Raw genomic sequence first — 27791 nt, forward strand, 5'->3', positions numbered from 1 at the left:
AGAAACTTCTTCAGAGCATTAGATCATGTTAAGAGTCTTTATTAAGACATTACGGCCAAAGGCTTAAGAGTAAATACATGTAGAGTTTCTTCAGTCACCCCCCTTCTGGTACATCTCTCTTCAAAGGTAAACATAAAAGAGAACCTCTCAGTTCAGAGGCAATACACAGAAGACCAGCCTCACAGTTCAGAGGCAATATTCAGAAGACACAACTTACAGACTCTGTTAGAACTTTCCCAGTCTATCAGATGGTTACCATAGCAACGGCCTTGGCAGCCCGTTCCCAGACTGGGCTAAGACACAACTCCCCCTAGTTACAGTTTTGCAGACTTGATGGAAAACAGACTCAGTGACAGTGCGGTTCAATGGTCAACACTTGAAGATTGATATTATGTCTCCCCTCAAACGTCTCTTCTTAAGGCTAAACATGCCCAGTTCTTTTAGTCTCTCGTCATAGGGCTTGGTTCCCAGATGCTTTCATGCTCCCAAACCTCTAGCTGCAATATGTAATCAATTGTCCATTATTTATGGGTATGTTGATGACAGCATATGTTTTAGATAGCAAAGGACCTAGTTTTAAAGTATATTCTAGAACCATCTTAATTTTTGCCCATTTGTTTTTGCTAGGAGGCATTTCCACCAGAGACTATAAAAGTCCCCTCTTTCTGATATTTTGACCAAGTAGCATATATATTATAAAGCTGGCTTAGTGTTCTGAAGCTGGCTTATTAAGAGTTTGTTTTAAACTAAAATCCCTAGTATTTAATGTTAAACTGGGATTCTTTAAAAGTGAAATTTAGAGCTGTGAAGATCTGGGGAGGGGAATGAAAACATATTGAAAACTTGCTTTCCCCCCCCCCTCAAATGTTAACATTTTGGGCTATGGCATATAAAAAAAGTATAGAAGCTTGTTTCAATCTGGGCAAGGCTTCAGTTTTTTGAAACTATGATAAATATTATGACAAACGTGAAGATGCAGAAACTGATAGTGACAGCTCAGAAAATGAGTCTAATTAAATTTTATGTAGTATTCACTGAGTCTTGGTGTGTGTCCCTGTGACGCCCTTTCCTGGCTCTCCCTGTCAGGTTCCTACCTGCTCGTGGTTACTGCCTGTCACTAGGCACCACCAGGGACTCCACCAATCCGGACTGTCCTTTTTTATGGTTTCTCTCCCCGCTCTAGCATAGACCTCACCAGATCCCCCTGCTAGGCAGCACCACCAGTCACGTCCTATAACCCGTATTCCCAGAGACTCTGCCTGAGTCTCTCTATCAGGTTACCTCTGTGACTGCGTGCTTAAGCTGTCCCAATCCCTTTGTATCAATGCAGATAATCCTGGTTTGCTCTGAATACTTGTGGTGTTATTCTCTTCACCGCTGCCACCATTTGTTACCCTTCAGCCTTGGTATTTACCTTACCCTCCCTTCTGGTCTGTGGAACCCCAGCCAAGGATCAGGCCTTTGGTAAACCAAATACATTTATTAAATAACAGAGATAACAAGATTTCTTTATAAAGGCACTTAAGCATATGGTTTCATCTATTCCTGAGGTACTGGTCTTAGTATTAATCCGAACTCCACACTCTCCTCACATCCACCAACTCTCCACCCAATCTCCTCTCAAAAACCCACCAAAACAACCCACAACGTCCACCGTCCACCCAGATTCAACTGTCATCCTTCCATTTATACCCTCAGCCATTCTAAACACTCAGCCAATCATCCAGCATTCTACTGCCCATTCACTCCCCCCTCCTCTTCATTCCACTTACCATGTATCTCCTATACAAACAGCACTTACCATATATACACTAATACATGAACATCACAGTCCCCCCCCACATTTTCAGCTCTTACTGTGGAAATGAGTGCCTTATGTCTGCTTGACACTGTGGAGAGCTAGAGGAGAACATAGATGGTTTCTCCTGTTTTTATTTTTTCTTGCCTGCTCCTCATAAATTGGCAAAATGAAAGAGATGCTAGGTTCCTTCAGTGTAACAGCTTGGAGCTCCATTTGTAACAAAATGAAATTTAAATTTAAAAATAAATTCAATTTGTAATTGTCTGAATAAAGTATACTTTTAATATACCAAACATAATACTTTAATGGGAAACCAGGTTATGCATAATACATTTTATGTTCCTAACGTAAACAAGTGCCTTTCGATCCCTCAACGGCGCTTAAATAAGTATTATATTTCCCCACAAAATTTCCATTCTTTCCTGGGGGGAAATGGGAGGGGGAACCTGGGTTTTTTTCCCATGGTGTCAAACTTTTGGAAATTTTACATCACTTGAAACTAAACTCAGAAGTCTTCCTGGGTTGAGTGCAAGGAGCCTCACTCTGCCTTGTTGAAAGATCTGATTGTCCATGTAGTACTAAATCATGGGTTAGCAGTGGGGTGGAGAACTTTAGGCCCTCCAGATGTTGGATCTTTATTCCTGACCATTGACCATGCTGGCTGAAGCTAGTAGGAATCTCAACACCTGGAGGGCCACAGGTTTCTTGCCCCTTTAGTATTAAATGTATACCAGATCATGTTCCAATTCACACATAATTGGGCTCCTGCTTGGAGGAAGGGCGGGACATACATACATACATGCATAATATTTTACAAAAATCTGAGGGACATTTTTCATAATGTATAATTATCTTCCCAGTGAGTATTTCGTAAGTATGTATTAAATTCTGTAGTTAACTATGTTCTGAGAGCCAGTGTGGTGTAGTGGTTAAGGTGGAATATACAGTTCTGCTCCCTTTCGTGTTAGAGCTAGTCAGGAGTTGGTTTCGTAATAAGATTCTTTTTTTTCCCTTTGTTTTTATTTCCCTTTATTGTATTATTTTGGTCACCCTGCAACTTGGCTCTTGGCAGGAGTCCGAAAGCTATTTGAGTTGAGTAGTTTTTGTTTGTTATTTTAGAAGGGAGATAAAACAGTCCATGAGATTTATGACGCAGCTTCTTGAAAGCGTTCACAGGGCTCCGTCGGCTTGAGCTTGGTTTCGGTTTTGAGAGAGAGATATCTCAATACTCTCTGTCTCAGCTTTAGCCTGTTAGCAGGTCAGTGCAGAAGTTTCCTTCTGTTTTAAGATTTTGAGGTTTTTGAAGTTGTTAATCAGCTCTAGGGAGTTATAATATTGCAAGAGAAAAAAGCATGTCTTACCGGACAGAACCGGAACCGGAAGCCAATCAACCCTTGCAGTTTAAGAATATAGCTATAGCCACAGATATTTCTATCAAACTTTACAAAGCAGGGAAATTGGGTGGCTATAGTGAATGCACCAGCGGAGCAGGAAACGTGATCTCTCCTCTCTGAGATATTGTACTGCCCTCTGTATATACCACACAGATGGCTTATATGGCTAGTGAATAACAGGAATTTGAAATAGCAGCAAGAAATGAATTAACTTCCAGCTGTCAATCCAAGATTACAAGCTTCTTCCCTGTTGCAACAAAGTTGCCTCCCAAATTCCAACTGAAGCAAACTACCCCTTCAGTGCCGAAGCCAATCCATGAATGGTCACTGGACCATCGTGCCTTCGCTAATAACATAAAGATGAACCAAGCAGCTAAAAGCCTTGCCGAAGAACTGAAAGACGCTGGCTTTAATGCCTCTTTAAATTCGCTCTATGAGGGACCGCCCTCAGAAATATTAACCATCGATTTCTATCAATCGTATACTGAGCAAAGTACAGCCTTTTCCCACTCAAAGGCTGAGGTGATAAATTCCACCTTGGAAGATGCTTATCAGGAATGGCAGAAACCACTACTTCATGAATTACAACTACTCAAAAACTGTATGTTAGAAACTAACAATCTACTTACCTTTTTGGTTCAAGAAATAGCTCCTAAAATAGGTAATAACTGGAGCGAATATAAGCTTGGCAAGGATTCAATACCAGGACACCACGATAACAAAGCATCCAGCGATACTGGCAAGAAGGAAAAGACTCAAGAAAAAAAATATTCAATTACCCAACAAGAAGAATAAGAAAACAAAAAGATCAATAAATCATAAAAATTCCAAAGACAGTAAATCTAAGAAATTTAACTTTAAACCGCTATTCAAACTTACGGATTCTCAATCAAAATCAGATAGTAACAAATCTGATCGCCCTGTAAATTTGGTTAAATATACGACAAAGGAAAACAAACAAATGACTGATAAAGAGATTATTTTAACAGATACTGATCTTTCTGCTAACTTGGAGGTAGAAGATGTCCCTCTGAGAACATCTAGCGCTCTTTCCAGTTTAGACAACAGCTATGATAGTTTTAAAACATCTTCCCTCCTTTGGAATCTAGCATTACAGCCCGACAAGTTGGTGCTATCCTATGACAAGATAACACGAGGAAACAGCCTCAAGTACCCAAATTTCTTTTTTCTGGATAAGTGCTTGGGAAAAATGCTTCATACAGGGCCACGTATAAATTACATCAAATCATTGGTAAACATCTCTGCAAACCCATATGAATGGACATTGGTTGCGACTTTCCACTCCCAACTTATAGCTAACCAAGTCTTCTGCCCAAGAGATACTTTGCTGAACAAAAAAGGCATTAAGATCAACAGATATTTTATCAACATGGCACCATCTGAACCGCTGATGACTTTTAATACGCCTGTTAATCGCAATAAAATGGCAACCCCAGAGGAGAGGCTATGTTTCGATTCCATGCAAACAGTTTCGGAAGAGGCATCGCACAATCTGGACTATCTAGAGGAGATAAATCAGCTGATGCGATATATAAAAGAATTGGAGCAGGAGGAGATCGAATTAGCTAAGTTATATTCTCAACTTCCCGATCAAGAGCAGTTAGTTCTCATTAATAAACTATACAAACTGATACAACACCTTAAGTCATTTGACCATGAGGAAAACCAACAAAGAGTTCTTCCTGCCTTCGGGATATCATCACCCTCCAAAAATTCAAACAAAAATAGCAAATCTAATACTGGCTACAGGTCACTCAAGGTAGGAGACGACTGGAAAAATGCCAAATTCTTATATCCAGTAGAACTAGGCTCCCCATCTTGCCAAGATGTACTTCAAAACGATAATAGTTTCAATTCTCTATCGTACAACGCAAGATTAGTTGACGAGTCACATTGATATTCTCAGCCCGCAAGCAGACAGGCTTCCCAACCTGATGAAGTTCCAACTCAATTCTACCTGCATAATAATGCTTCTTTTTCAGAGAAAGAGACGATCTCATTACTATCTTGGAACATCTCGGGTTGGAAGACAAAGACAAACGATCTGGATCTGCTGACCTACATCACCAGCTATGATATAATTGCGTTACAGGAGACTTGGTCAAATAGCACGCCCTTTCTGAATGGATATTCTTCCTATTGCCTCCCGGCTACGACCTCTGACAGCAAGATGGGCAGAGCGAAAGGTGGATTGACCATGTTCGTCTCTACCGCACTGACGGCAAAACATACCCAGATACAATCTAAGGGGAATATTGCCATGACAGTTCTTTTGACAACTCAAACAGAGTCCATACTGATTATAAACTTTTATATTCCACCGTTAAACCAAAGGAATCAAACAGATTTGATCTGGAAGGACATCGAACATTATCTAACAGAGTTAGAATGCAAATATCCGAACGCTAAATTAATTTTAGTGGGAGACTTCAACGCAAGATCCGGGCCAAACAACATATCCCTCCTTACTTCAAACCTATGGCGTGGAGAAGACACAGAACACTACGCTGCTTCTCTCGATAGGATTTCCAAAGACCCAAAAATAAACTATGGGGGAATATGCTTAACGTGGTTTGTAGCTAACCATGACCTTCAGATATTAAATGGCCTCACTTACATTGATGGCAGCGGGGAATTCACTTACATTTCAAAATGTGGATGCAGCGTAATCGATTATGTGATTATATCGAATCAGTTACTACCACGTTTAAAGTGGGAAATAAACATAATAGTGACCACTTACCCCTTATTTACATATGGCATTCCTTAGAGAATCCCAGACTAAAAACTGAATACAATCCAATTTTAAATTCTTCCTACCTAATCCATAAAAGATCAATTTGGACCCCATTACTAAATACAAAGATGGGAAATTTTTTAAATACCCACCGGGCTTGTAATATCCGCGAACAGATTATGAAAGAAGGGAATTTATCTATATTGTTTAATGTATATGAGAGGCTCATACTACACATGAATTCTATTTTATTGCCCAAAACTACTAAGACAAAACCTAAATCAAACCCAAGAACAAAGCCAAAATGGTTTGATAATGAGTGCTTTGAACTGAGAGGTCAACTACGGAAAGTCTACCGACAATATCGGCATAGTAACCTCAAATCTCCACCAGCAGAATACTATGTTATAAAAAACAAATATAAGATGGCTCTGGTTAATAAGAAGAGATTAGCTATCCAGGAGGACTGGAAATCTCTTATAGCAGCGGCCAGGCTAAAAAATCCAAAAAATTTCTGGCAAATTATCTCTAAGTCGTTGAGATCGTCAGTTCATAATCCATGCATTATTTCACATCAAAGATGGGAACAGTTCTTCCTGGAACTTTACTCAAATGATCATCCTAACTATTACAATCCAAATTCACTTCCTGATTTTTCTGATCTTCCCCAATGGGCCCCAGTTACTCAGGGGGAAATAATAGAACTCATAGCATCTTTAAATCCTAACAAAGCCCCCGGCCCGGATAATATTCCTCCCGAGCTCCTGAAAAATTTCCCGGACTGGTGGGCTCCGCTGCTAGCGAATATTTTCACAAAAATTAATAACACAGGCCATATTCCTGATGCTTGGCAAAAAGCAATTGTGATACCAATTCACAAAAAAGGTGACAGAGAGGACCCATCCAATTATCGTCCAATCAGTTTACTTTCTGTAATTGGAAAACTTTATTCAGCTTTCCTAAAATCAAAATTGTATAATTGGATGGAAGAAAAGAATATACTTGGTGATGAACAGGCTGGGTTTAGAGAAGGTCGTTCTGTTCTGGACCACAGCTTGTTGCTAAGCTTTCTTGCGGAAAAATACACGAAATGTAGGGGAAATGGACTTTAAGCGGCATTTGTGGATCTAAGGGCTGCATTTGATTCCATTTCAAGAGAACACCTCCGGAGAAAGCTCGAAAAATATCAAATTGATAAACGTTTACTTCTTCTAATTTATAATCTACACTGTCAGAACTCAATGCAGGTCCGCTGTGGTTCTGAGGGCAGTCTAACCAATTCGATCCCCATTGCCAAAGGAGTAAGACAGGGGTGCGTTTTAGCTCCCCTGTTGTTCACGCTTTATCTAAATGACCTAAACCCAACATGCCTAACTAAGGATTATCACCCCCCAAAAATTGGAGAACAAGCCTGTCCTCTTCTCCTATATGCCGCCGATGCTGTTCTTCTCTCTCTTTCCAAGGTTGGACTCAAACGCTTAATTCGAACCTTTATGGCCTATTGCACGCAAAATTATCTATCAATCAATTATTCCAAAACTAAGATACCGGTATTCTCAACACGGAGAATTACTGGTACTTGGACAATAAATGCCCAAAAGATAGCTTTAGTCTCTCAATATAAGTACCTAGGCATAATTTTTCACTCGTCACTAAGCTGGGCCCCACATATAAAAGCCATGATAGCTAAAGCATGAATCGCAATCAATAAATTTTTTCGTTTCTTTTACCATAAAGGGGGAAAATATGTACCAGCAGCCATTAAGATCTTCAAACTTAAAATTATCCCCCAGCTACTATTTGGCGTGCCAATATGGATTCATGCTTTTAGCTCTTCGATTGAAGCAATACTTACAACTTTTCTACGACGCCTGCTGGGTGTGTCAAGGTGCGCTCCGGCGGCAGCGCTCAGATTGGAGGCTGGCATTTCCTCCACAAATTCTCAGGCCTGGTTGATAGCCTCAAATTTCTGGACTAAAATGTCATATGAACAGCCCCCGGGCCTTTTAAAACAAATTTGGAGGGACTCATATGTGTCAAGCTGGAATAAAAACTTTGGGTGCAAACTCTCTTCAATAGGGCTATCTGTGGCATATCTTTCTACTCAGCCGTTTACCACGGCCAAGCTACTAATCCGTACTCACCTCAAAGATATTGATTTTCAGAATGACATCTCTATGGCCACCAAAATCTGTTCGCCACTATACTTTCAATTAAATCCAATCCCCCTTCACTATGTCTTATACCTAGATTTTCTCACACTTCCAAAACTACGTCTGGCTTTTACAAAAGCCAGATTCAATGTTCTTCACTCATCCCTTCTCCTTGGGAGATATCAAGGAATACCAATTGAAAAACGATTATGTCCTTGTAGGTCTGGAAAAATTGAAACACTTTATCATGTAGCGTTTGACTGTTCTCTATATGATTCTATACGTGCCAAATTTCTGTCAAGAATTATAGAGAATACATCAAAAATGTCACCCGAGAATAGGTTACGTTATCTATTATCCGGACAGAACAAACAAATTACACTGAATGTGGCTAAATTTGTTTATACGGCCCAATTACAACGCTCGGGAGTCTAGCTGTTTTAGCTTATTCGACCAAAAATGTAATTTTCTTTCTTTTAAATCCAATGTAATATTTTAATCTTTTAATTTTATTACTCCAAATTTTCCTGTATTATACACCGCAAATATGGAAAATGTATTGTACTAGGTTGGGTCTATGACCGTACATAAAAATTGTTATTATAGTGGTTAAGGTGTGTCAGGCTTCAGTGAGCAACACAGCCAGTTCCAGAACAGACAGTGCAAGAGTTAAAGAGTTTAATTGAAGGGAATGCCCAAGGTCAGTGTGCAGCTGCAGCAGATCAGAGGCTCAGCTATAACAGGCTTGGGTAAGCACACAACGGTGTGGGGGGTAATTAGCATATGGTGTTGAAGGAGAGAGACGGAGCACGGTGTAATAAACTACTTCATTGGAACAGTAAAGTTTCCTCTTCCAGAAGCCTGGGCTGTCGGTCTGTTTATTTCATTTAGCAGCTGACAAGAACAAGACAAGTTAACAAGCTACTGGTCTATTGGTAGCTCTGGTCTGCTGGCACGGCGCAACAAGGTGTTGGACTATGACCTGGGAGACCAGGGTTCGAATCCCCACACAGCCATGAAGCTCACTGGGTGACCTTGGGCCAGTCACTGCCTCTCAGCCTCAGAGGGAGGCAATGGTAAACCCCCTCTGATTATCGCTTACCATGAAAAAAACCTATTCATAGGGTCATCATAAGTCGGAATTGACTTGAAGGCAGTCTGTTTCCATTTTCCAAATACGTTCTAATCTAGAAATACAGGAACTTGCTTGTGAAATTGGTGTAATGACAAGCCCTATGCAGAATATTGGATGAGGTGAAACAAAGTTCATCATGTACTGTTGCCCCCTCAAGAAGGATTTTTCAGGCATGGATATAACAAAAGCTTAGACTGTAGTACCAAGCATATGCATTTTCTAAGATGTAACCTTAAACTTCCCTACTCTCTGTGACATAGGTGTTCATGGTCACCTAGATGCGGGAAGCAGTCGCATATCTAAATGACCATTCTAGATTTCCATTCTAAAGTCTGTTTTGGCTCTCAGCTATTCTGCTTCAAATCACAGAATGTTTTATCTTAAAGTAAAACACCATAATGTCAATTTAATTAGTTTTATTATTTCTTCCAACCACCACCATGACCGGCAAGTAATATAGCTGAAGAGTTGACTAGGCACATAATATGTAGGAAGCATTCTACAAAATTTGATCAGTTCCTGTCATGTTACAAGCTCTCTCACCAAAATATGAAATGATGAATTTCCCTGTCATTGTACTTCTTCATTATTGGAAAAGTAGAGACTTCATGATTCTTTTTGTGCAGAAGACAAGAATTCCCATTTAAGGTGTGCCTGCCATTCTTGTCACCATAAAAATTTCACGTGCCATGACGTTTGTTCTTTGAAAGTTTAATTGCTCCTTAGGCTTTTAAGGACAATGGTATTATTTCATTGCTTCAAAGAAATCAAGTATTAATTCATTTTAATTTTCCTTTGTTACTGTGCTCTTCTGTTGGAAATGCCTGCTAACGCTAATGTTTAATTTTGTCCTAGGGGTGCTGTGGAGAAAGACCAAAGAGCACGCATTGCCCGTTGCTCAAAGGAAGTCTGTGCTGAAATAATGGGTGTATTTTTGGAAGATGAGATTTTCCAGATTGCTAAGGAGACCCTGCAGGAACTCCAGTGCTTTTGCAAATACTTACAGCGGTGGGTTAACGGAAGCATTTCCATAGCCATTACTTCAGTTTGACTTAAAATTGCTACTTGAATAGGGTGTTAATTTTATCACATTTATATCATCCTCTTCTGCCAAGTAGCTAAGACCAGCCTATGTAGAGTCCTCTTGTTTAATTCTTACATGTTTAACCCCCTGCAGGTAGTTTAGATTGAGGAATAGCTAAGAGCTGTAAGTAAAATGATTTCTGAATGTTGAATGTTCCAACAGTACATCTCCCGCAGGCTCCTCTGGGAAATTTGACCATTCTGCAGGCCCTGTGTGTCTCATCACCTATGATCTTCCATAATCTTGTTGTGGGGCCAGTACTGGCAGAAGAGGGAGGATTGCGTTCCTTCTGGCTGCCGTTGATTTGAACCACTCTGATGTTTGCTTGCAGGCTCTTAGAGACAAATTTTTAGAGGGGCTTTGTAGGTTGTAAATAAAGTTTCAGTGAGCAGTTGATGGTGAGCTGAACTGTTCATGTAAGCAGAGCTTGGAAAAGTTACTTTTTTGAACTACAACTCCCATCAGCTCCAGCCAGCACGGCCACTGGATTGGGCTGATGGGAGTTGTAGTTCAAAAAAAGTAACTTTTCCAAGCTCTGCATGTAAGTCAGTGTGCCAGGGCTTTCGTGACACAGCACATGACTGCAGATGAATTGAGTGGCTTTTCTTTAGAAAGGGACAGATGACATTTGCTACTTATCTATGTAATTTAGGGTTTATGGAGGCTTTTGTGTGTAATTTTTGTCTTATTTGTGGCTCAAACATTTTACTAAAAAACTCCAGGGCATAAAACTTCAGGGCATTTGATGACCAAGTAGCAGATTCAGATGCACTCTCCCACATTTAATAATAATAATAAATTTTATTTTTAAGTCGCCTATCTGGCCGCGACAATGGTCAAAGTTGTACCGCTGATGTTTTTTAATATCACAAAATGAGCCTATGGAGCCATGCGTTGGTTTGATCTTTCCTCCACATTCTCTGGCACATGCAGATGACTTGAGAGAGAGATGGGTTCTCATTTGTAATGAGGCTTGTCGATAAGGACTACAACAAGAAGATAGCTGTTTCTTATCCAGTACTTCAGAACATAACACCAAATGTGGTTTACTGACATCTGAGCAAGTCTATCTTCCTCCCATGCTCTCATGATTCTGTCTCTCCTCCCCTCCTTCCCGTGCAGCCAAGATGAAAAGTTCGGAAGCTCTTGCTTTCACTTTTAGTTAACTACTGTTAACAAGATACCAAACAAGAATCATGGTTTAACACTACCAATAGTTAGTTTCAAAACAAACCAGCTTCATAAACCATAGTTTGAAGATGGCTTGTTTTGATATTAACCATGGTAAGGGTTCAGCCACAATTCTTAGTTCAGATAACAGAGGACACTGTGTTTAACAAAAAGCAAGGGGGGCTTGAGGGAGAGGGGAGAATTTACCTGACTTTTTTTACCTTTTCTGTGCTGTAGCGCAAAAGAGAGTTCAGGAGAATGGTATGTTGCTCTTGGGCATCGTTGTTGCCCGAGGGCTGGGCATTTGCTGTTAGGGAGCTTCCAAGTGGAAGCCCTCAGTACAGCCTTTCTGTTTTTTCTTAATGTTCTGGCAGAGCAGGTAATATAGAATCCCTGAGTGGAAGTTGAGTATCAAAGCTGCAGCAGCGCGCTTACCCATCAGACATATGTAATGAAAGGCCTAGAGCCTCCTGAAGTTTTTTATGCATTGTGTAGAATAGTTTCAGTAAATTCTGAAATCATACAAACATTTAAGATTCCCCAACTTCTTCATATCTTCAGATTTGTACTTTGGATAGAAGGCATAACGTTCAAGGGATAGCCCTCCATTTTAAAGACCTTTATTTCTTTGCCGGAAATAGGCAAACCTTCCTGTGTGAAGAAAAAGTAAACAGTTCTTAATATGCTCATAATGCTGATTCTTAATATGCTTGTAATTTTGATTTAAAAGATACCCACTGTTAATGCTGCTGTATGTTTGTATCTTTTTATTATACTGTATTTAACTTTAAAAGCAACTGCACATTCTAGTGATAGTGCAGTTCAGAAATAATTTTTAATAGAAGAGGACACACTACTGAGTTGTTGTTTTTCAGACAAACCAGACACATAGGATCATATTTGCAGTTTTGTCTGTCAAAAAGAAATGGGCCAAATCTTATATAACTGATTGCCACCATGATTTAGAATAATGAAGATAGAGGAATGAGAACTGTTGTCAGAATTTAATTGTAGGACCCTTTTTTGTACTGAGTATTAATAGTGTTATAGTTCTTTATTTTTATTGTAAAAGATAGTGGATTCTGCAATGGATTTGATCCTGTGTTACTGTTAAATTGTTGTAAATATTTTCCACAGTACCTTTTTATTGTACTTTTGCATGATTTGGTGATGGCCCTTGAATAAGCAATAACTATTTGATTTGAATTAATTTTAATGCAACGTATTGATACTTTCTCTTGAAGATGGAGGGAAGCTGTTGTAGCCCGAAAGAAATTGAAGCGTCAGATGAGAGCTTTCCCAGCAGCTCCATCTTGTGTCGATCCAAACCATAAACTGAAAGCTCTGTCACCCAGTGCAGAGTGTCCTATTGCCAGAGAGCACCTTGCTAAAACTATTGTAAACCTGGGACATGCAGGGAACCTTGGCATCTCCTGCCTTAGGTGAGTACATTCTGGCCTGGTTCACACAATATGCTGAACCAGACCTTGGCTTAAGCTAGAGTGAGAATGCAGGCCTCCAGAGAGCAGCTTGCAGCCACTTTGCCCCTCCCCAGTCCTTTTACCAGCTTGGACCTTGCTGACCTAAGGCTTGGTTTGGTGTGTTATCCAAACCAGGGCTCCTGCTTAGGTTCTCTCCTCATTAGCATATTGTGCAAACCTGGCCACTTTTTAAGTCACCAGTCTATATTATAGACCCTTGTGGATATACAGTGTCTACCAGTCATGTTTGCTGTGTGAAAGGAGAGATAAAACATGCCCATTGTCATCCTCTGCTCCCATGTTGACACGATTGCTCCTGCGCGCCCTCTCCTGTGTAGAGCTCATACAGCTCCTTGGTATACCCCGGAGCTGAGAGCGATGAAACAAAATAGGAGACGGCTTGAGCGGAAGTGGAGGCGAACTCCCGATGGATGCAATTATGCGCTGGTAAGTGGTTCCACTAAGCTGTATTTAGAAGCGGTGAGGGTGGCGAAGAAACAATACTTTGCTGCCACCATTAAGTCATCTCTTTCCCGCCCAGCGGAGCTCTTTAGAGTTGTCCAAGGGCTACTTCATTCTGGCTCTCAGGACATGGTAGAGTCCTCGGTAGCCCGCTGCAATGAGTTTGCTGGACACTTCCAGAATAAGATCCTATGCATCTGTCGGGACTTAGACTCCCAGTTTATAGCAGCTGATCTTATTGAGGTGTCCAGAGCGCAGTCTTGTCATGTTTTATTGGATGAGTTTCAGTTGGTTCAGCTCGAGGACGTGGACAAGGTACTTGGACAGGTACGTGCAACCACTTCGGTACTAGATCCTTGCCCCTCTTGGCTTATAAAAGCTAGCAGGGATGGAACAGTTGGCTGGCCAGGGAAGTGATAAACGCCTCTTTACGAGAGGGAGTGGTCCCTGGTTGTCTGAAGGAGGCGGCAGTAAGACCACTCCTGAAAAAACCTTCCTTGGACCCAGAAAATTTCAACAGCTACAGACCAGTAGCGAATGTTCCATTCCTGGGCAAGATCTTGGAACGAGTGGTTGCTGGCCAACTCCAGGCGCTATTGGATGAAACTGATTATCTGGATCCATTTTAATCGGGTTTCAGGCCCGGTTTCGGCACTGAGACAGCCTTGGTCGCCCTGTATGATGACCTATGTTGGGAGAGGGACAGAGGGAGTGTAACTCTGCTGATTCTCCTTGATCTCTCAGTGGCTTTTGATACCATCGACCATGGTATCCTTCTGGAGAGGCTCGCGGAGTTGGGAGTTGGAGGCACTGCTTGGCAGTGGTTCCGCTCCTACTTGGTGGGTCGTCTCCAGAAGGTAGTGCTCGGGGAACATTGCTCGACACCGTGGGATCTCCAATGTGGAGTCCCGCAGGGGTTGGTTCTGTCCCCCATGCTTTTCAACATCTACATGAAGCCGTTGGGTGCGGTCATCAGGAGTTTTGGAGTGCGTTGTCATCAGTATGCTGATGACACGCAGCTCTACTTCTTTTCATCTTCTTCAGGTGAGGCTGTCAATATGCTGAACCGCTGCGTGGCCGCGATAATGGACTGGATGGGAGCTAACAAACTGAGGCTCAATCCAGACAAGACTGAGATGCTGCTCGTGGATGGTTTCTCTGACCAGGTGGTGGATATCTACCCTGTCCTGGATGGGGTTACACTCCCCCTAAAGGAGCGGGTTCGTAGTCTGGGAGTTTTTTTAGATCCTTCCCTGTCACTTGAGGCTCAAGTGGCCTCGGTGGCTCGGAACGTGTTCTACCAACTTCGGTTGGTAGCCCAGCTACGTCCCTACCTGAGCAGAGAGGACCTTACATCAGTTGTACATGCTCTGGTAACCTCGCGATTAGACTACTGCAATGCGCTCTACGTTGGGCTGCCTTTGAAGACAGTTCGGAAACTACAGCTTGTCCAAAATGCGGCGGCCAGATTAATAACAAGAACCAAGCGGTCGGAACACATAACACCTGTTCTGGCTCGCTTACATTGGCTGCCAATATGCTTCCGGGCCAGATTCAAAGTGTTGGTTTTAACCTATAAAGCCCTATACGGCGTGGGACCACAATACCTGTTGGAACGCCTCTCCCGATATGAACCTGCCTGGACACTGCGCTCTACATCGAAGGCCGTCCTCCGAGTCCCGACTCATAGAGAGGCTCGGAGGGTGGTGACAAGAACTAGGGCCTTCTCAGTCGTGGCCCCCGAACTCTGGAATAGTCTTCCCGTTGAGGTGCGTACGGCGCTGATGCTGCTGTCTTTTCAGCGCCAGCTTAAGACCTGCTTCTTTTCTATGGCGTTTTAATTTAAATTTTAAAAAAATTATGTAATCTGATTTTTGCACTTTATACGTTTTTGTAATATTTATTATGCATTTTTTATGAGATGTATTTTGTATTTTCTGTTGTACACTGCCCAGAGAGCTATCGCTAGTCGGGCAGTATAAAAATCTAATAAATAAATAAATAAATAAATGTTGTGTTTATATTGTGCATATATATAGTAGTGAACCAGGACCAGTCACTGTTTCCTGTGGCCTATGTACACAGTTTCTGTAATAAAAAAAGATAATGTTTTGCTTTTTGCATGACTAAATCATGTGTGAACCATAACATTTACAATATTTTCTGCATGGTTTATTGTGTCATGCCTGCTTTTTCTGTATCATATGAAGGAGCCTCAACAAATTCATTCCTTAGAAAATGTATTCATTTTACAGTCCTTTTCTCAGTATCATTCCAAGGCTATCAGTCCCTAAATTCTTCCTCCCTTCAGTTAAGTAAGACTTCTTTCTTCTGTCTCTATTATACTTGTACATCAAAAAAGGCAATCCTTAAAAACCCTTAAAAATTCACATGCAACATGCAGCTCCATAGTAACAATTTAGTTTTTCCCTGAAGCAGTCTTGAAGTATCTGATAAAATGCAGGTCCTTGTTAGTGACTTAGAAATCCATACCTGTCTCCATACAGGTTTGGCATATAAGAGAACACCAGTTGCTTGCAAGATGGGAAGGGGGAATGTGTGGCCAAGTGTTTGATAAAGCCTCTGTTTATTTCTAGGCTCAGATGGCTACGGAACAAGACAATTAACCAAATGAAAGTGCAACATTTTTACCAGCAATTATTATGGTAAGTTAAAGTTATTTAAGCTATATTAGCACACATACTACAAACTCTAGGATTGCCACCTGTAATAATCCTAACGTAATTGCAAAGTGATGAATTCCTTGAGTCTGACTAGTTGTAGTACTTAAAATTGCTGAGGCAAAATGAAGGTTTATAACTCTCTTCCATCCCTTGTGTTGGTATTTTACATACAGGAGAAATCACTGTGGTATCAGAGAGTGAAGTGAGTGCTTAACGTTGAGTTCTTGCTGAAGTTACCAGCTGAAGTGGTTTACACCTTTTGAAGCTGAACTGATAATTTTAAAAACAGGATTTTAATTTGAATAAGTGTCTCTTTTTTAAAAAAATTATCTGGTTTAAAAGGAAATCTGGATTTAATACAATCGCACTTTTAACAGAATTACTTCAAAATAAATCATGACCATCTGTCAGACTTTAAATCAAAGGCTTCTTTTCTTTAGAAAAGAGAACTAGGGGGGGAAATACCTGACTTCTCAGGTGAAGCATTATCATGTTATTTAAAAGTCAGATATTGTTTTATGACTGTGGGATTTTCACTGGGCTCAGTTACTAGGAAATCATCACTTGCAGGGCCTGCGCTGCAATGAGGCAAGCTGAAACAATTATCTCAAGTGGTGGGTTGCAGGAGAGTGGTGAATTGCTGCCCCTGAGTCCCCTGCTCACTTGCCTTGTTGTGTGCCTGCCCATGAGCCCTTCTACTCCTGCCATTGCTGGCCACCTACCCACCCGCCAAGGGTCTCCATCACCCCCTCTGTCTTCTTCCTGCCTTGCTCCAAGAGTTCTTCCTCAGAGTGAGGCATTCTGGACAAGGTGTCTAGGAAAGTGCCTACACTCCCATGGCTAAAAATGCTATTTAAATGTAAAGTAACTAAACCTCTACTCACTTCAGACTTTTCACTAAGTTTAGATAGCATCTCTAGCCACTTAGAGTATGCAAAATGGAGGCAAACTGCGAGTGGTCCCACCACTAATACAATGGCTAAACATCAACAAAGAAAAGTCAGCTGGGGAGAGGAGTGATTAATGCCCCTCTGCGAGAGGGGGTAGTCCCTGGCCGCCTGAAAGAGGAGGTAATGAGACCACTCCTGAAGAGACCCTCCCTGGACCCAGAAAATCTTAATAAATATAGGCTAGTAGCAAATATCCCATTCCTGGACAAGGTCCTTGAACGAGTGGTGGCAGGCCACCTCCAGACACTCTTGGATGAGACCGATTATCTGGATCCATTTCGGTCAGGTTTCAGGCCTGGTTTTGGCATGGAAACAGCCTTGGCCACCCTGTATGATGACCTCTGTCGGGAGAGAGACAGGGGGAGTGTGACTCTGTTGATTCTCCTTGATATCTCAGCGGCTTTCGATACCATCAACCATGGTATCCTTCTGGGAAGACTGGCTGAGTTGGGAGGGACTGCATGGCGGTGGTTCCGCTCCTACTTGGCAGGTCTCCTCCAGAAAGTGGTGCTTGGGGAACATTGCTCGGCACCCTGGACTCTCCAGTATGGGGTTCCGCAGGGGTCAGTTCTGTCCCCCATGCTGTTCAACAGCTACATGAAACTGTTGGATGCGGTCATCCGGAGCTTTGGAGTGTGTTGCCATCAGTATGCTGATGACACGCAGCTCTATTTCTCCTTTTCATTTTCTTCAGGTGAGGCATTAATCACTTCCCTGGCCCAGCTGGCTGTTCCATCCCTGCTAGCTTTTATTAGCCAAGAAGGGCAAGGATCCAGCACAGAAGTGGTTGCACGAACCTGTCCAAGCACCTTGTCAACATCCTCAAGCTGTACCAACTGAAACCCATCCAAGAAATCGGGACAAGGCTGTGCTCTGGATCCACTTGATTCACTTGCTATAACACTGGAGTCTAAGTCCTGGTGGATGCTAAAGATTTTATCCTAGCAAATTCTAGTACCTAGCAAATTCATTACAGCAGGCCTCAAATGGTTCTACCATGTCCTTGGGGCCAGTGTGTAATAGCCCTGGACAATTCTGAAGAGCTCCGCTGGAGGGCAGATTGATGATTTGATAAACACACTTCAATTGATTTGATTTAAATCAACCCACCCTATCTTGAAATCTCCTTCATGAAAGATGACTTACAATGAAAACAACTTAGTATGCTCTATTATATCCCTGTCTGATCGCTGACATCTTTGGAGGAGTCTCTTGTGGTTCACAGCCATGCCTTGTAACTACCAGAAGCTGTACATTCAGTATTGTGGGGCCAGCCCTGTGAAACTCCATCCTGACTGAGATTTGACAGTGCCCCCCCCTCCCCCGTGAACTTTAGGTGCTTGACAAAGACATTCCTATGATGAATTTTAATTGTTTTTATGCATTTTTTAAACATTTTGTGTGCTTCACTTAGAAATTCTGAATATTAACCAGTATATAAATATATGAAATAAAATAAACATTTTTAATGATTGTGTGTGTCTAAGGGATGCATTGTGGACTCCACTAGATCTGCCATCACTGGTTGCTGAAAACATTCCAATACAAGAAGAAAAGGTCTTTTGGAAAGCAGTTCTGGTGTTGCCAAGCTATGAGGAATATCCAGTTGGGGATCATAGCAGGTATTCCTTGCATTCAGATTATGCAAGAAAGCTAGTAGCTTGTGATATCTCCGTATGGCCCTTACCCCTAAATACAGTGCTGCCCCAATGGCATTATTGCCAGCACTAATGAAACCTATTGTATGCTAGCCATTCAAAAGGAGCAAAGAACTTGGTTTGCTGGTTGTTTAGCGTTCATAACTAGAGACTTGCGTGAAAATATTTGGCTTTATTTATTAAACTCTACCCACCACCCATGTACCCAGGTACTATTTCATTGGGCTACTTGCTCACTTGACTGCCCCAATCTTTCAGTTCCTGAGGATCCTCTTCATTAAAATCAACATTAAAAATTATTCCAGCGTAGCTGAGGCCCAGGGAATTCCTGTTTTTCTTGTGTAGAAGTAGGCAAGTTGTGTGCTATGCTTGCTATCTTACACGTGACACTGTTCCCCCTTCGCACAGAAACCTGTCCCTCTTGTAAAAGACTGGGAACGTTATGGCTCTGGGTACTCCATTGCCTCAGCCCCTCCGATAACAACAGTGGCTTTTCAAAACAGGATTAGTGGTGGTAGAAAGTCTAGCAGGACACCCTGCTCAGCACAAACTGAGAGTATAGCCAAGCTATACAAGCCACTCATTATGACTTGGAATCACTTGATGACTGATAAATATGAATGAGCTATTGCAGACCTAACACTGCAGAGAGGTGTCATGTTATCTCAGATATCTCACACAGATTCAGCTATTTATTAAAATATTTGTATACTGCCATTCATAAAAATATCAAAGTGGGTTATAACAATCATATCTATATATTCAATAATACCATGTAAACGTTTAAAATTAGAAATCATTAACTAACTGTTGCAGAAAGATATCTTCTCAACTTCTCATAAGCCTGGTAGCATAGGAAGGTTTTCAGCAGGCATTTAAAAGTCAGAACAGAATGTGCCTACTGAATCTCTGTTGGCAGAGCATTCCACAGGACTGATCCAATAACACTCAATTTCAGGCTCAATTTCTTGTTTCTGTCAAATGAGCATTGCCAACTGGGGGAATGAGCTATGAGCAATCAAGTGATGTACAAACTTCCCCTTTCTTACACTGTCACACCTATGCATATCTGTAGGATCAGGATAGCAAAACAGGTTTGCCTGCTATAATCTTCAAGCCAAGAATTTGGGATTATAGGCTTTTTGGTACATCAGCCAGGCTTCTAATGCTAAAAATCTGTACACACCTGGCATTAGTCCCCACTGAACAGAATGGGACTTGCTTCTGAGTAAACATGTATTGAATTGAGCTGTATCCTTATTAACGTGCTTGATGCACCTTAAGATTCCTGAAAGCGATCTTAATATTGAAAGTTACAGTTCAGAAAAGGTGTTAGCAACTGAGAAAATTGCTTTATTGGGACTCTACAAATCATCACATATACAAACAATGATCTCATTTCACTGAGTTTCAGTTCTTCTTTAGCTATAGTGGCACCACCCACCGACAAGAGGGAGAAATAAGCAGGCTCAGGGACCCCCCAATATTTGCAGTAGTACAAAAAATGTTTAGAACCTCACCCCCCACTCCACATGGCCCGGTGAGGACCTGAGCATGCTCAGGGGGCATGAAATGCTGACTTTCTTGCTGGGGTGGTATGTATGTATGTATGTGTACATAAAAACAAGTGGAAGAGGGATGGAATGGAGCATGCTGGAGATAGAGCATGGTTGGTTGGCTGAAACACTGAACAGGAGCATTCCCCCCTGCAACATTTTTGTTGCAGCCCTGCTTGTTTGCTTTTATAAACTGTTGACCATAGATAGTAAGTGATTTAAATGATTATTTTATATAAAAATACAGATATTTTGAAAATATTTATATGAATATGCCTGTTTCATTCAACAAAATAACATTTTACATGATTAAAAATATTTGTCACTTCTTAAACTGGTAGCAGAATATACAATTAATCTGTGAGATTATGCTGAAAGTTTGTTTCCGGTTTGCAGAATGGTAGCAGACTGGTTGACAGCTAAGTTTATGATTGACAAAAATTTGAAGGAAAATACATCTGTGGTGAAAAGTAGAATCCAGACACTCGCATTACATACTTGTCTTCATACCAAAAGAGATCGGGCTGTTTGTGTCAGCGTGTGTATAAAGGTCTGTTCAAACAATGCTTGCTACATGTCAATATCATGATAAGTACTGCAAGAGTCCATTACTTTTGATTACTACTGTGCATTCTATGTGGGGCTACCTTTTGAAAGTTGAAAAAGTGAGCAGGTTAAGTGACACTCTGGATCAAATGTGTCCCAGTTCTTAAAGATATTCAGTGGCTCTTCCATTTTGTTCCAATCATAATTTAAAGTGCTGGTGTTGTTTTCTAGAGCCCTAAATGGTCTAGGGTAGGGATGGGGAACCTTTTTCAGGCCCAGGGCCACGCATTATCCTGGTGGAAACCTGTTGGAGACCTCAGTCTATTAATGAGTGGTCCCAGACCCACACACAATCACATCTCTCTCTCTCTCTCTCTCTCTCTCTCTCTCTCTCTCTCTCTCTCTCTCTCTCTCTCTCTGTCTTGCACACGCACGCACACACACACACACACACATGGCTGTTTCACATGGAAACAGAGGCATATATTTAATTCTTAGGGTTTTGGGTGGCCTGTAGGAACTATGGTGTATTCTTTCATCATCTTTTTTTCCAACAAAATAGCCAGACTTCTGACAATAGCGACAAGAGTGGAAAAAATGTAGCAGCAGGACAAAAATAAAGAAGAAGTGCCTAGCCAGAAGGCTTTTCAGAAAGTGTATCCTAGGGAGAAGAATGCCCAAGATAAAAATGTGGAGCTGGATGGTTGGTAGGGAGCCTCTAGATTTGCTAGGTTGTCCATGGTATTGCCCTGGGAGAAGGGAAGAGAGGAAGAAGGTCTCCATTTCCCATGTTGATTTTGTCTGTCTTGGACCAGGAGAATTATTTTCCCTATGAGTCCGGCCATCACAGCGGGTAATAGCTCCACCTATCGTGCGAAGTCAAGAATGTTTTTTTTTTTTGAAGTCAAGACTAGGGGCGTCAGGCCCCTCCCACTCTCCAGTTCATTCTTGCCTTCGTATTGAACAAGTCTGTTATTCCAGATAGCGTAGCTAAGTTTCTTGTTCTTTGTTTGTGTAGTCGTTTCCCAGAGTGTGAAGGTCTTTGTTATCTGTCTCCCTACGTTTCTTCCTTCCCTCTGTCCTGTCTTTGACATCGTTTGTTTTGTTGTTCCTGGGGAATTCCTTGGGGGGTGCCCTCCCTTCCCTGATCTCTTCCCCCAGAACTTTTGGCCCTCAGAGATACCGCGGCTGCGGCTCTCTCTCTCTAAGGCGACTGCCTTAGTCTCCCTTTCTTAAGGGAGCTTACGGCTTTACTTTTCGCCCAGCGGCACTCCTCCGTCCTCGTTTAGCCCTGCAGGAGCTGCTGCTCTCTGCCGATCCTAACGGCGATTCCGGGAGACCGCGGCCGCGACTCTCCCTCGCACAGCAGGCGGCCGCAAGTCTAATCGAGAGCTCCCGATCGCGACTCTCCGCCTCGCGCCGCCTCGCTCTCTCTCTTTTTATCGCCGCCTATTTCGGCGGCCCCAGAGCCTGCGGCTGCGGCTTTTTCCCTGGCTCTGCCCCCCCTCCCTCCGGCTTTCTCCGCGGCACTTAATTCCGCCGCAACGACCTTTGAAGCCTGCGGCTGCGGCTCCGTTTAAATTTTGCGCTTTGTGAGCCCGTCTCTGCAACTATTAAGACATAGCTCGCCCCCCAGCCGCCATCCACGACTTTTGAGTTTTATAATTTTTTGAGAAGCTTGAGCTAGTTGGTCCTCTCTTAGAATGCCATTGGTCCTTCCTCACCCCAAACCTTTCTCATTGGCTCAATTTTCCCGCTCCTTGTGGGCGCCGTTTTGATCCTCCCACCCGCCTTTTCTATTGGTCTTACTAATAAACGCCTCTGTTCTAGGCCTGCCTCTGTCAGTGTATACCTTTCCTGTCAGTGTCTGTTAGTAAGCTGTGTCTGTCAGTAAGCTGCAGAGCACATACGTTTCAACAACTCCTTGAACCTATTCTACTGTGGCTGTATCATCAAGGCTGTGGCTCTGATCTCAGTTACTGAACTGTGCATTCTGCCCCCTCTGTGGCCGTGTACTAACCCTGAAGTCTATACTGTACATCCTGCCCCCTCTGTGGCCATGTACCAAGCCTGAAATACAGCCTACATTACTAACACTGATATCATAGTGCATCCTGCCCCCTCTGTGGCCATGTACTTAGCCATCTGCCAGTGTATCCTACCCCCTCTATGGTCGTACACTGTGCCTGTTCGGGTCTCTATATCCTGCCCCCTCTGTGGACGTGTACTGCACCCAAAGTGAATTTCAGATGGCAGAACAGCCAGGCATGTCTCAAACCTTCCAGTACCAAGCCTGAAACCCAGCCTACATCATACTAACGCTGATACCATAGTGCATCCTGCCCCCTCTGTGGCCGTGCACTTAGCCATCTGCCAGTGTATCCTACCCCCTCTGTGGTCGTACACTGTGCCTGTTCGGGTCTCTGCATCCTGCCCCATCTGTGGCCGTGTACTGCACCCAAAGTGAATATAAGATGGCAGAACAGCCAGGCATGTCGCAAACAACCAAGCCAAGACTGTGGCTGTGTACTGTTGATTCTCTACCAAGCCGCCTGAACTGTACATTCTGCCCCTACGTGGCAGTGTACAAGACTGTTGATACATACAAGGCTGTGAATACTATACAGCAGCTTGACTTTTACCCCCATAAGAGCTGTCTGAACTGTTAACTTCGTACATTCTGCCCCATCGTGGCAGCGTACTTAGCCATCTGCCAGTGCATTTCTGCCCCAGTCGTGTGCCATGTACTGAGCCTGCTCTAAGCCTGTTCATAGTGTACATTCTGCCCCATTGTGGCAGTGTACTTAGCTATCTGCCCCACATAAGAGCTGTTTGAACTGTTAACTCTGTACATTCTGCCCCATTGTGGCAGGGTACTTAGCCATCTGCCAGTGCATTCTACCCCAGTCGTGTGCTGTGTACTGAGCTTGTTCTAAGCCTGTTCATAGTGTACATTCTGCCCCATCGTGGCAGTGTACTTAGCCATCTGCCAGTGCATTCTGCCCCAGTTGTGTGCCGTGTAATGAGCCTCTTCGGGTCTGTGCATTCTGCCCCAGTCGTGTGCCGTGTACAGCTACCCTAATATATATATGATGGCAGAACAGCCGGAAACAACCCAGGCGCCGATGCCGAAACATCATACAGAGACAAGCCAGGCGACCAAGCCTAAACCTAAGGCGGTCAAACATAAGCATACGAAAGCGGTTGCCAAAACAAAGCACCTCTCTGGCTATAGCACTGCCAGACGGCCTCACTATGTCTCTGTTCCGACTCCTCAGGGGTCAACCCCTGCACAGCTAACTACCCTATTTCGGTCTCCTGCTACCTCCTCTGACGAGGAGGATTTTCCGAGCTTTCCTGAGCAGCCAACTGTCACCCCACCTGGGGCTTACTCTTCTACCCTACCTGTGGGGCCGCCCAGTCCGCCTGCCCAAGAGCAACCGTCCACAGTTCCAGCCCTGCGACTATCCCAGGAGCTTATCTCACGACTCCAAGGCAGGTGTGTTGATGACGCCTTTGGTGAGGAGGAGTCCGCATTCGCGCTGCAAGACGAAGGAGATGATTGGAGTGACCATTATGAGCATGAGCACACATCCTATCGCCTCTTCGACGCCTCAGACTACCAGCCTCTGGCGCGCAGAGTGTTGCACACCCTTGGCCTTCAATCCACTCCAACTACTTCTTCCACTCCTGTCTTACAGGGGGCTAGGGTTTTGAAATCTTCCACCCCAGCTGAACACTACCTTCCCGTGCCAGACTCCATCGCCAAACTTCCCAAAGACGAATGGGCTCACCCCTACAAGCACGCCGCTTTAATAACATTGCGGGCAGACTTTATGCTTTGACCCCGGACTTTGCTACCAAACTGGCCGTCCCTGGCATAGACGAGCCTATTTCTAGCTTAGTTTCCAGATCCCTCTTGCCAAGGGAAGGAGAATCTCATTTAAAGGATGCTACTGAGCGGAGACTGGATTTTGCACTACGCAAAACCCATGGGGCCACCGCCTTTTCTATGCGTGCTTCAACCTCAGCTTTTATCTTCGCCAGGGCAGCGATGATGTGGTTGGATGACCTCATCGAGGATCCCAATCCAGATCCTGCTTCAATGCGCAGATCGCTTATAAAATTGCACAAAACAGCTGCCTTCGTGGCCAACGTCACCTTGGACGTGAATCAATTAGCAGCACGCGCAATGGCATCTCAAGTCGTGGCCTGACGGACCCTCTGGCTTCGTCACTGGCAGGCCGACCCTACTGCCAGAGTTAATCTATCACGGGTACCTTATGCTGGGTCATTACTTTTTGCCGAGGAAGCACTAAAAGCGGTGCTTGTTGACCATAAGGACACTCGAAAGCCCGTCCTGGCCACCGTCAAAAACAGGGAGCACAGACCTTTTAGGCGTTTCACTTCATACCGCATGTCTCAGCCCTTTCGAGGAACGTGGCCTGGGGGACGGGGCCGCGAGTTGCCTACATACGATTTCCACTCTTCCAGAGGAGGCTGGAATAGACGCTTCCAGGGTAGAGGCCCACGGTTCGCTAGTCAATTTCGACAAAAGCCATCTACAACCAATGCAACGTATACAGCATCTAGGTGCAAGCTTGGACACCCTGCAAGCGATGGTGTTCCTATCATCAGATCGCATAACCGCTATCACAGACATCGCAAGATCTCTGATGCACAAATCCGTCACAGACTTCATGCTCCTAGCCAGGGCGCTCGGAATGCTCATCTCTGCTATCCATATTGTGCCATGGGCTCGAGCTCAACACGTCATTGCCAGCTCAAACCTTCGAGCAATCCCCTTAAATTCAGCTCTCCGCCTTTCATTCCGCTGGTGGACGAGGGTCCAACATCTTTCCAAGGGCACTCCTTTCAGAGACCTCCGCAGGACTGTTGTCACCACAAATACTAGTCTCATCGGCTGGGGAGCCCACTGCAACTCCCAGTATGTTCAGGGGGTCTGGTCCACGGCAGAGCAGACTCAGAGCATCAATTGGCTGGAGCTAAAGGCTGTCCACTTGGCTCTACTTCATTTTCAGTCTCGGTTCCCTTTGGCCCATGTCTTCATTCGAACGGACAACACATGTGTAAAATCACATTTGAACAGACAGGGGGGCACCAGGTCCCGTCCTCTGTAGGACCTACCCTTCCTCATCTTCGGCTGGGCAGAACAACATCTGCAATCCCTGAAAACAGAACATCTGGAATGGGACTGCAGACTGGATCAGCAGACAACAGGTTTTTCCGGGAGAATGGAAACATCATCCAACTGTTTTCCATTGTCTCCAGTGTCGGTTCGGCAACTTTTCCATCGACCTGTTTGCTCCCAGCCGCAATTGCCAGCTTCCCAGGTATTTTGCCCGATATCTAGACACAACAGCGGAAGCAGTGGATGCTCTGGCAATACCGTGGCCAGACGGTCTTTTGTACGCCTTCCCTCCAATACCATTGTTAGCCAAAACCTTGAGGAAGGTGCGAAGCGAGAGGGCACAGCTGGTTCTGATAGCACCATTTTGGCCACGCCGACCGTGGTTCTCGGATCTCCTTGCAATGTCAGTGATGGATCCTTGGACACTTCCAGTCAGGCCAGACCTTCTATCCCAGGGTCCAGTATGGCACCAGGACCCTACTTGGCTCAATCTAACAGCGTGGTGTTTGAACGGGGACATTTGAGGTCAGCTAGCCTGTCTGACGCTGTTATTGATATTATCTTGGCCTCGAGAAGACCATCTACCACTCATATTTATCAACGTACTTGGGTGGCTTTCTCCAAGTGGTGCCAGTCCCACCACCATGATCCATCCCAGTCCACCATGCAACAGGTGCTGCAATATCTACATAGCGGCTTTATGATGGGACTTAGACCCAACACCTTACGTCGACATGCCTCGACTTTGTCATCTATTCTCTCAGTGTCTTCTTCTGGTGCGACTATTGCCTCACATCCGTTCATCAAACGCTTTCTGAGGGGAGTCGCCCTACAATCTCCAGCTGTTGCCCATCGGTTTCCCTCATGGAGTCTGTTGAAGGTTCTGCAGGCTTTGCAACCCACTCCGTTTGAACCCATCGGGTCTGTGCCTCTACATCTGCTGTCCTTCAAGCCCTTGTTCCTGATCGCAGTCACATCTGCCAGACGAGTTTCGGAGTTGGGCGCACTGTCTTCTGCTCGCCATCTCTGCGTCTTCCATAAGGACTCTGTTGTACTGAAGACTGATCCTTCCTTCCGTCCCAAGGTTGATTCAGTTTTCCATTGCAACCAGGACATTGTTTTGCCTTCCTTTTGCCCGAATCCTACCCATCCTCTCGAGAAGGCTTGGCATTCGTTGGACGTCCAGAGGGCTCTTAAGATCTACCTGTCCAGGACCCAGGATATACGATGATCTGAGTCTCTGTTTGTATCCTTTAACCCACGTTCTATGGGGCATAAAGTAGTTAATTCCACCTTATCCCGCTGGTTGCGGGCATGTATTGCCTTAGCTTATGAATCTATTAAGCTTCCAGTGCCAGCTAGCATAACTGTTCTTTCAACCAGGTCAGCGGCTACTACGGCTGTTTTTGCTACCAACGCTCCTGTTGCTGATCTTTGCAGGGCTGCCGTTTGGTCTACCCCACACTCGTTTATAAGGCATTATAAAATAGATCGCTATGCCTCTGCTGACGCCTTTTTTGGCAGACGAGTGTTGCAACAGGTTCTTAATGAGGATTAGCATGTGGGTGGTCCCTCCCTATTATGGGCTGCTTTGGTACATCCCTCTGTGATGGCCGGACTCAAAGGGAAAATGGACCATTGGTCTCACCTGAAGGGTGATTTTCCTATGAGTACGGACATCACGACCCTCCCAGTTGGAGGATGACTAGATATTTTCTAATGTGTTATATATTACTGCTACGCTATTATACTTAAATTTAAGAGTGAAGTCAAGACTTCTAGTTCTGTTATATCGCTATGTTGGAGT

General features: G+C 43.7%; 1 protein-coding gene across 2 annotated transcripts in view; it reads left to right on the forward strand.

Annotated features, from left to right (window-relative positions):
• MCM3AP (minichromosome maintenance complex component 3 associated protein) overlaps window positions 1-27791 on the forward strand; it is a 97412-nt gene that overhangs the window by 41472 nt on the left and 28149 nt on the right. For both annotated transcript variants that reach the window (XM_061607629.1, XM_061607630.1), the window contains exons 17-21: window positions 10097-10249; window positions 12740-12937; window positions 16036-16104; window positions 18560-18694; window positions 20683-20836. In XM_061607629.1, coding sequence (XP_061463613.1) covers window positions 10097-10249; window positions 12740-12937; window positions 16036-16104; window positions 18560-18694; window positions 20683-20836 — 709 coding nt within the window. The remainder of the gene's footprint in view (window positions 1-10096; window positions 10250-12739; window positions 12938-16035; window positions 16105-18559; window positions 18695-20682; window positions 20837-27791) is intronic.

The sequence above is a fragment of the Rhineura floridana genome, chromosome 2 (genome assembly GCF_030035675.1).
Source record: "Rhineura floridana isolate rRhiFlo1 chromosome 2, rRhiFlo1.hap2, whole genome shotgun sequence".
In the NCBI taxonomy this organism is placed as follows: domain Eukaryota; kingdom Metazoa; phylum Chordata; class Lepidosauria; order Squamata; family Rhineuridae; genus Rhineura; species Rhineura floridana.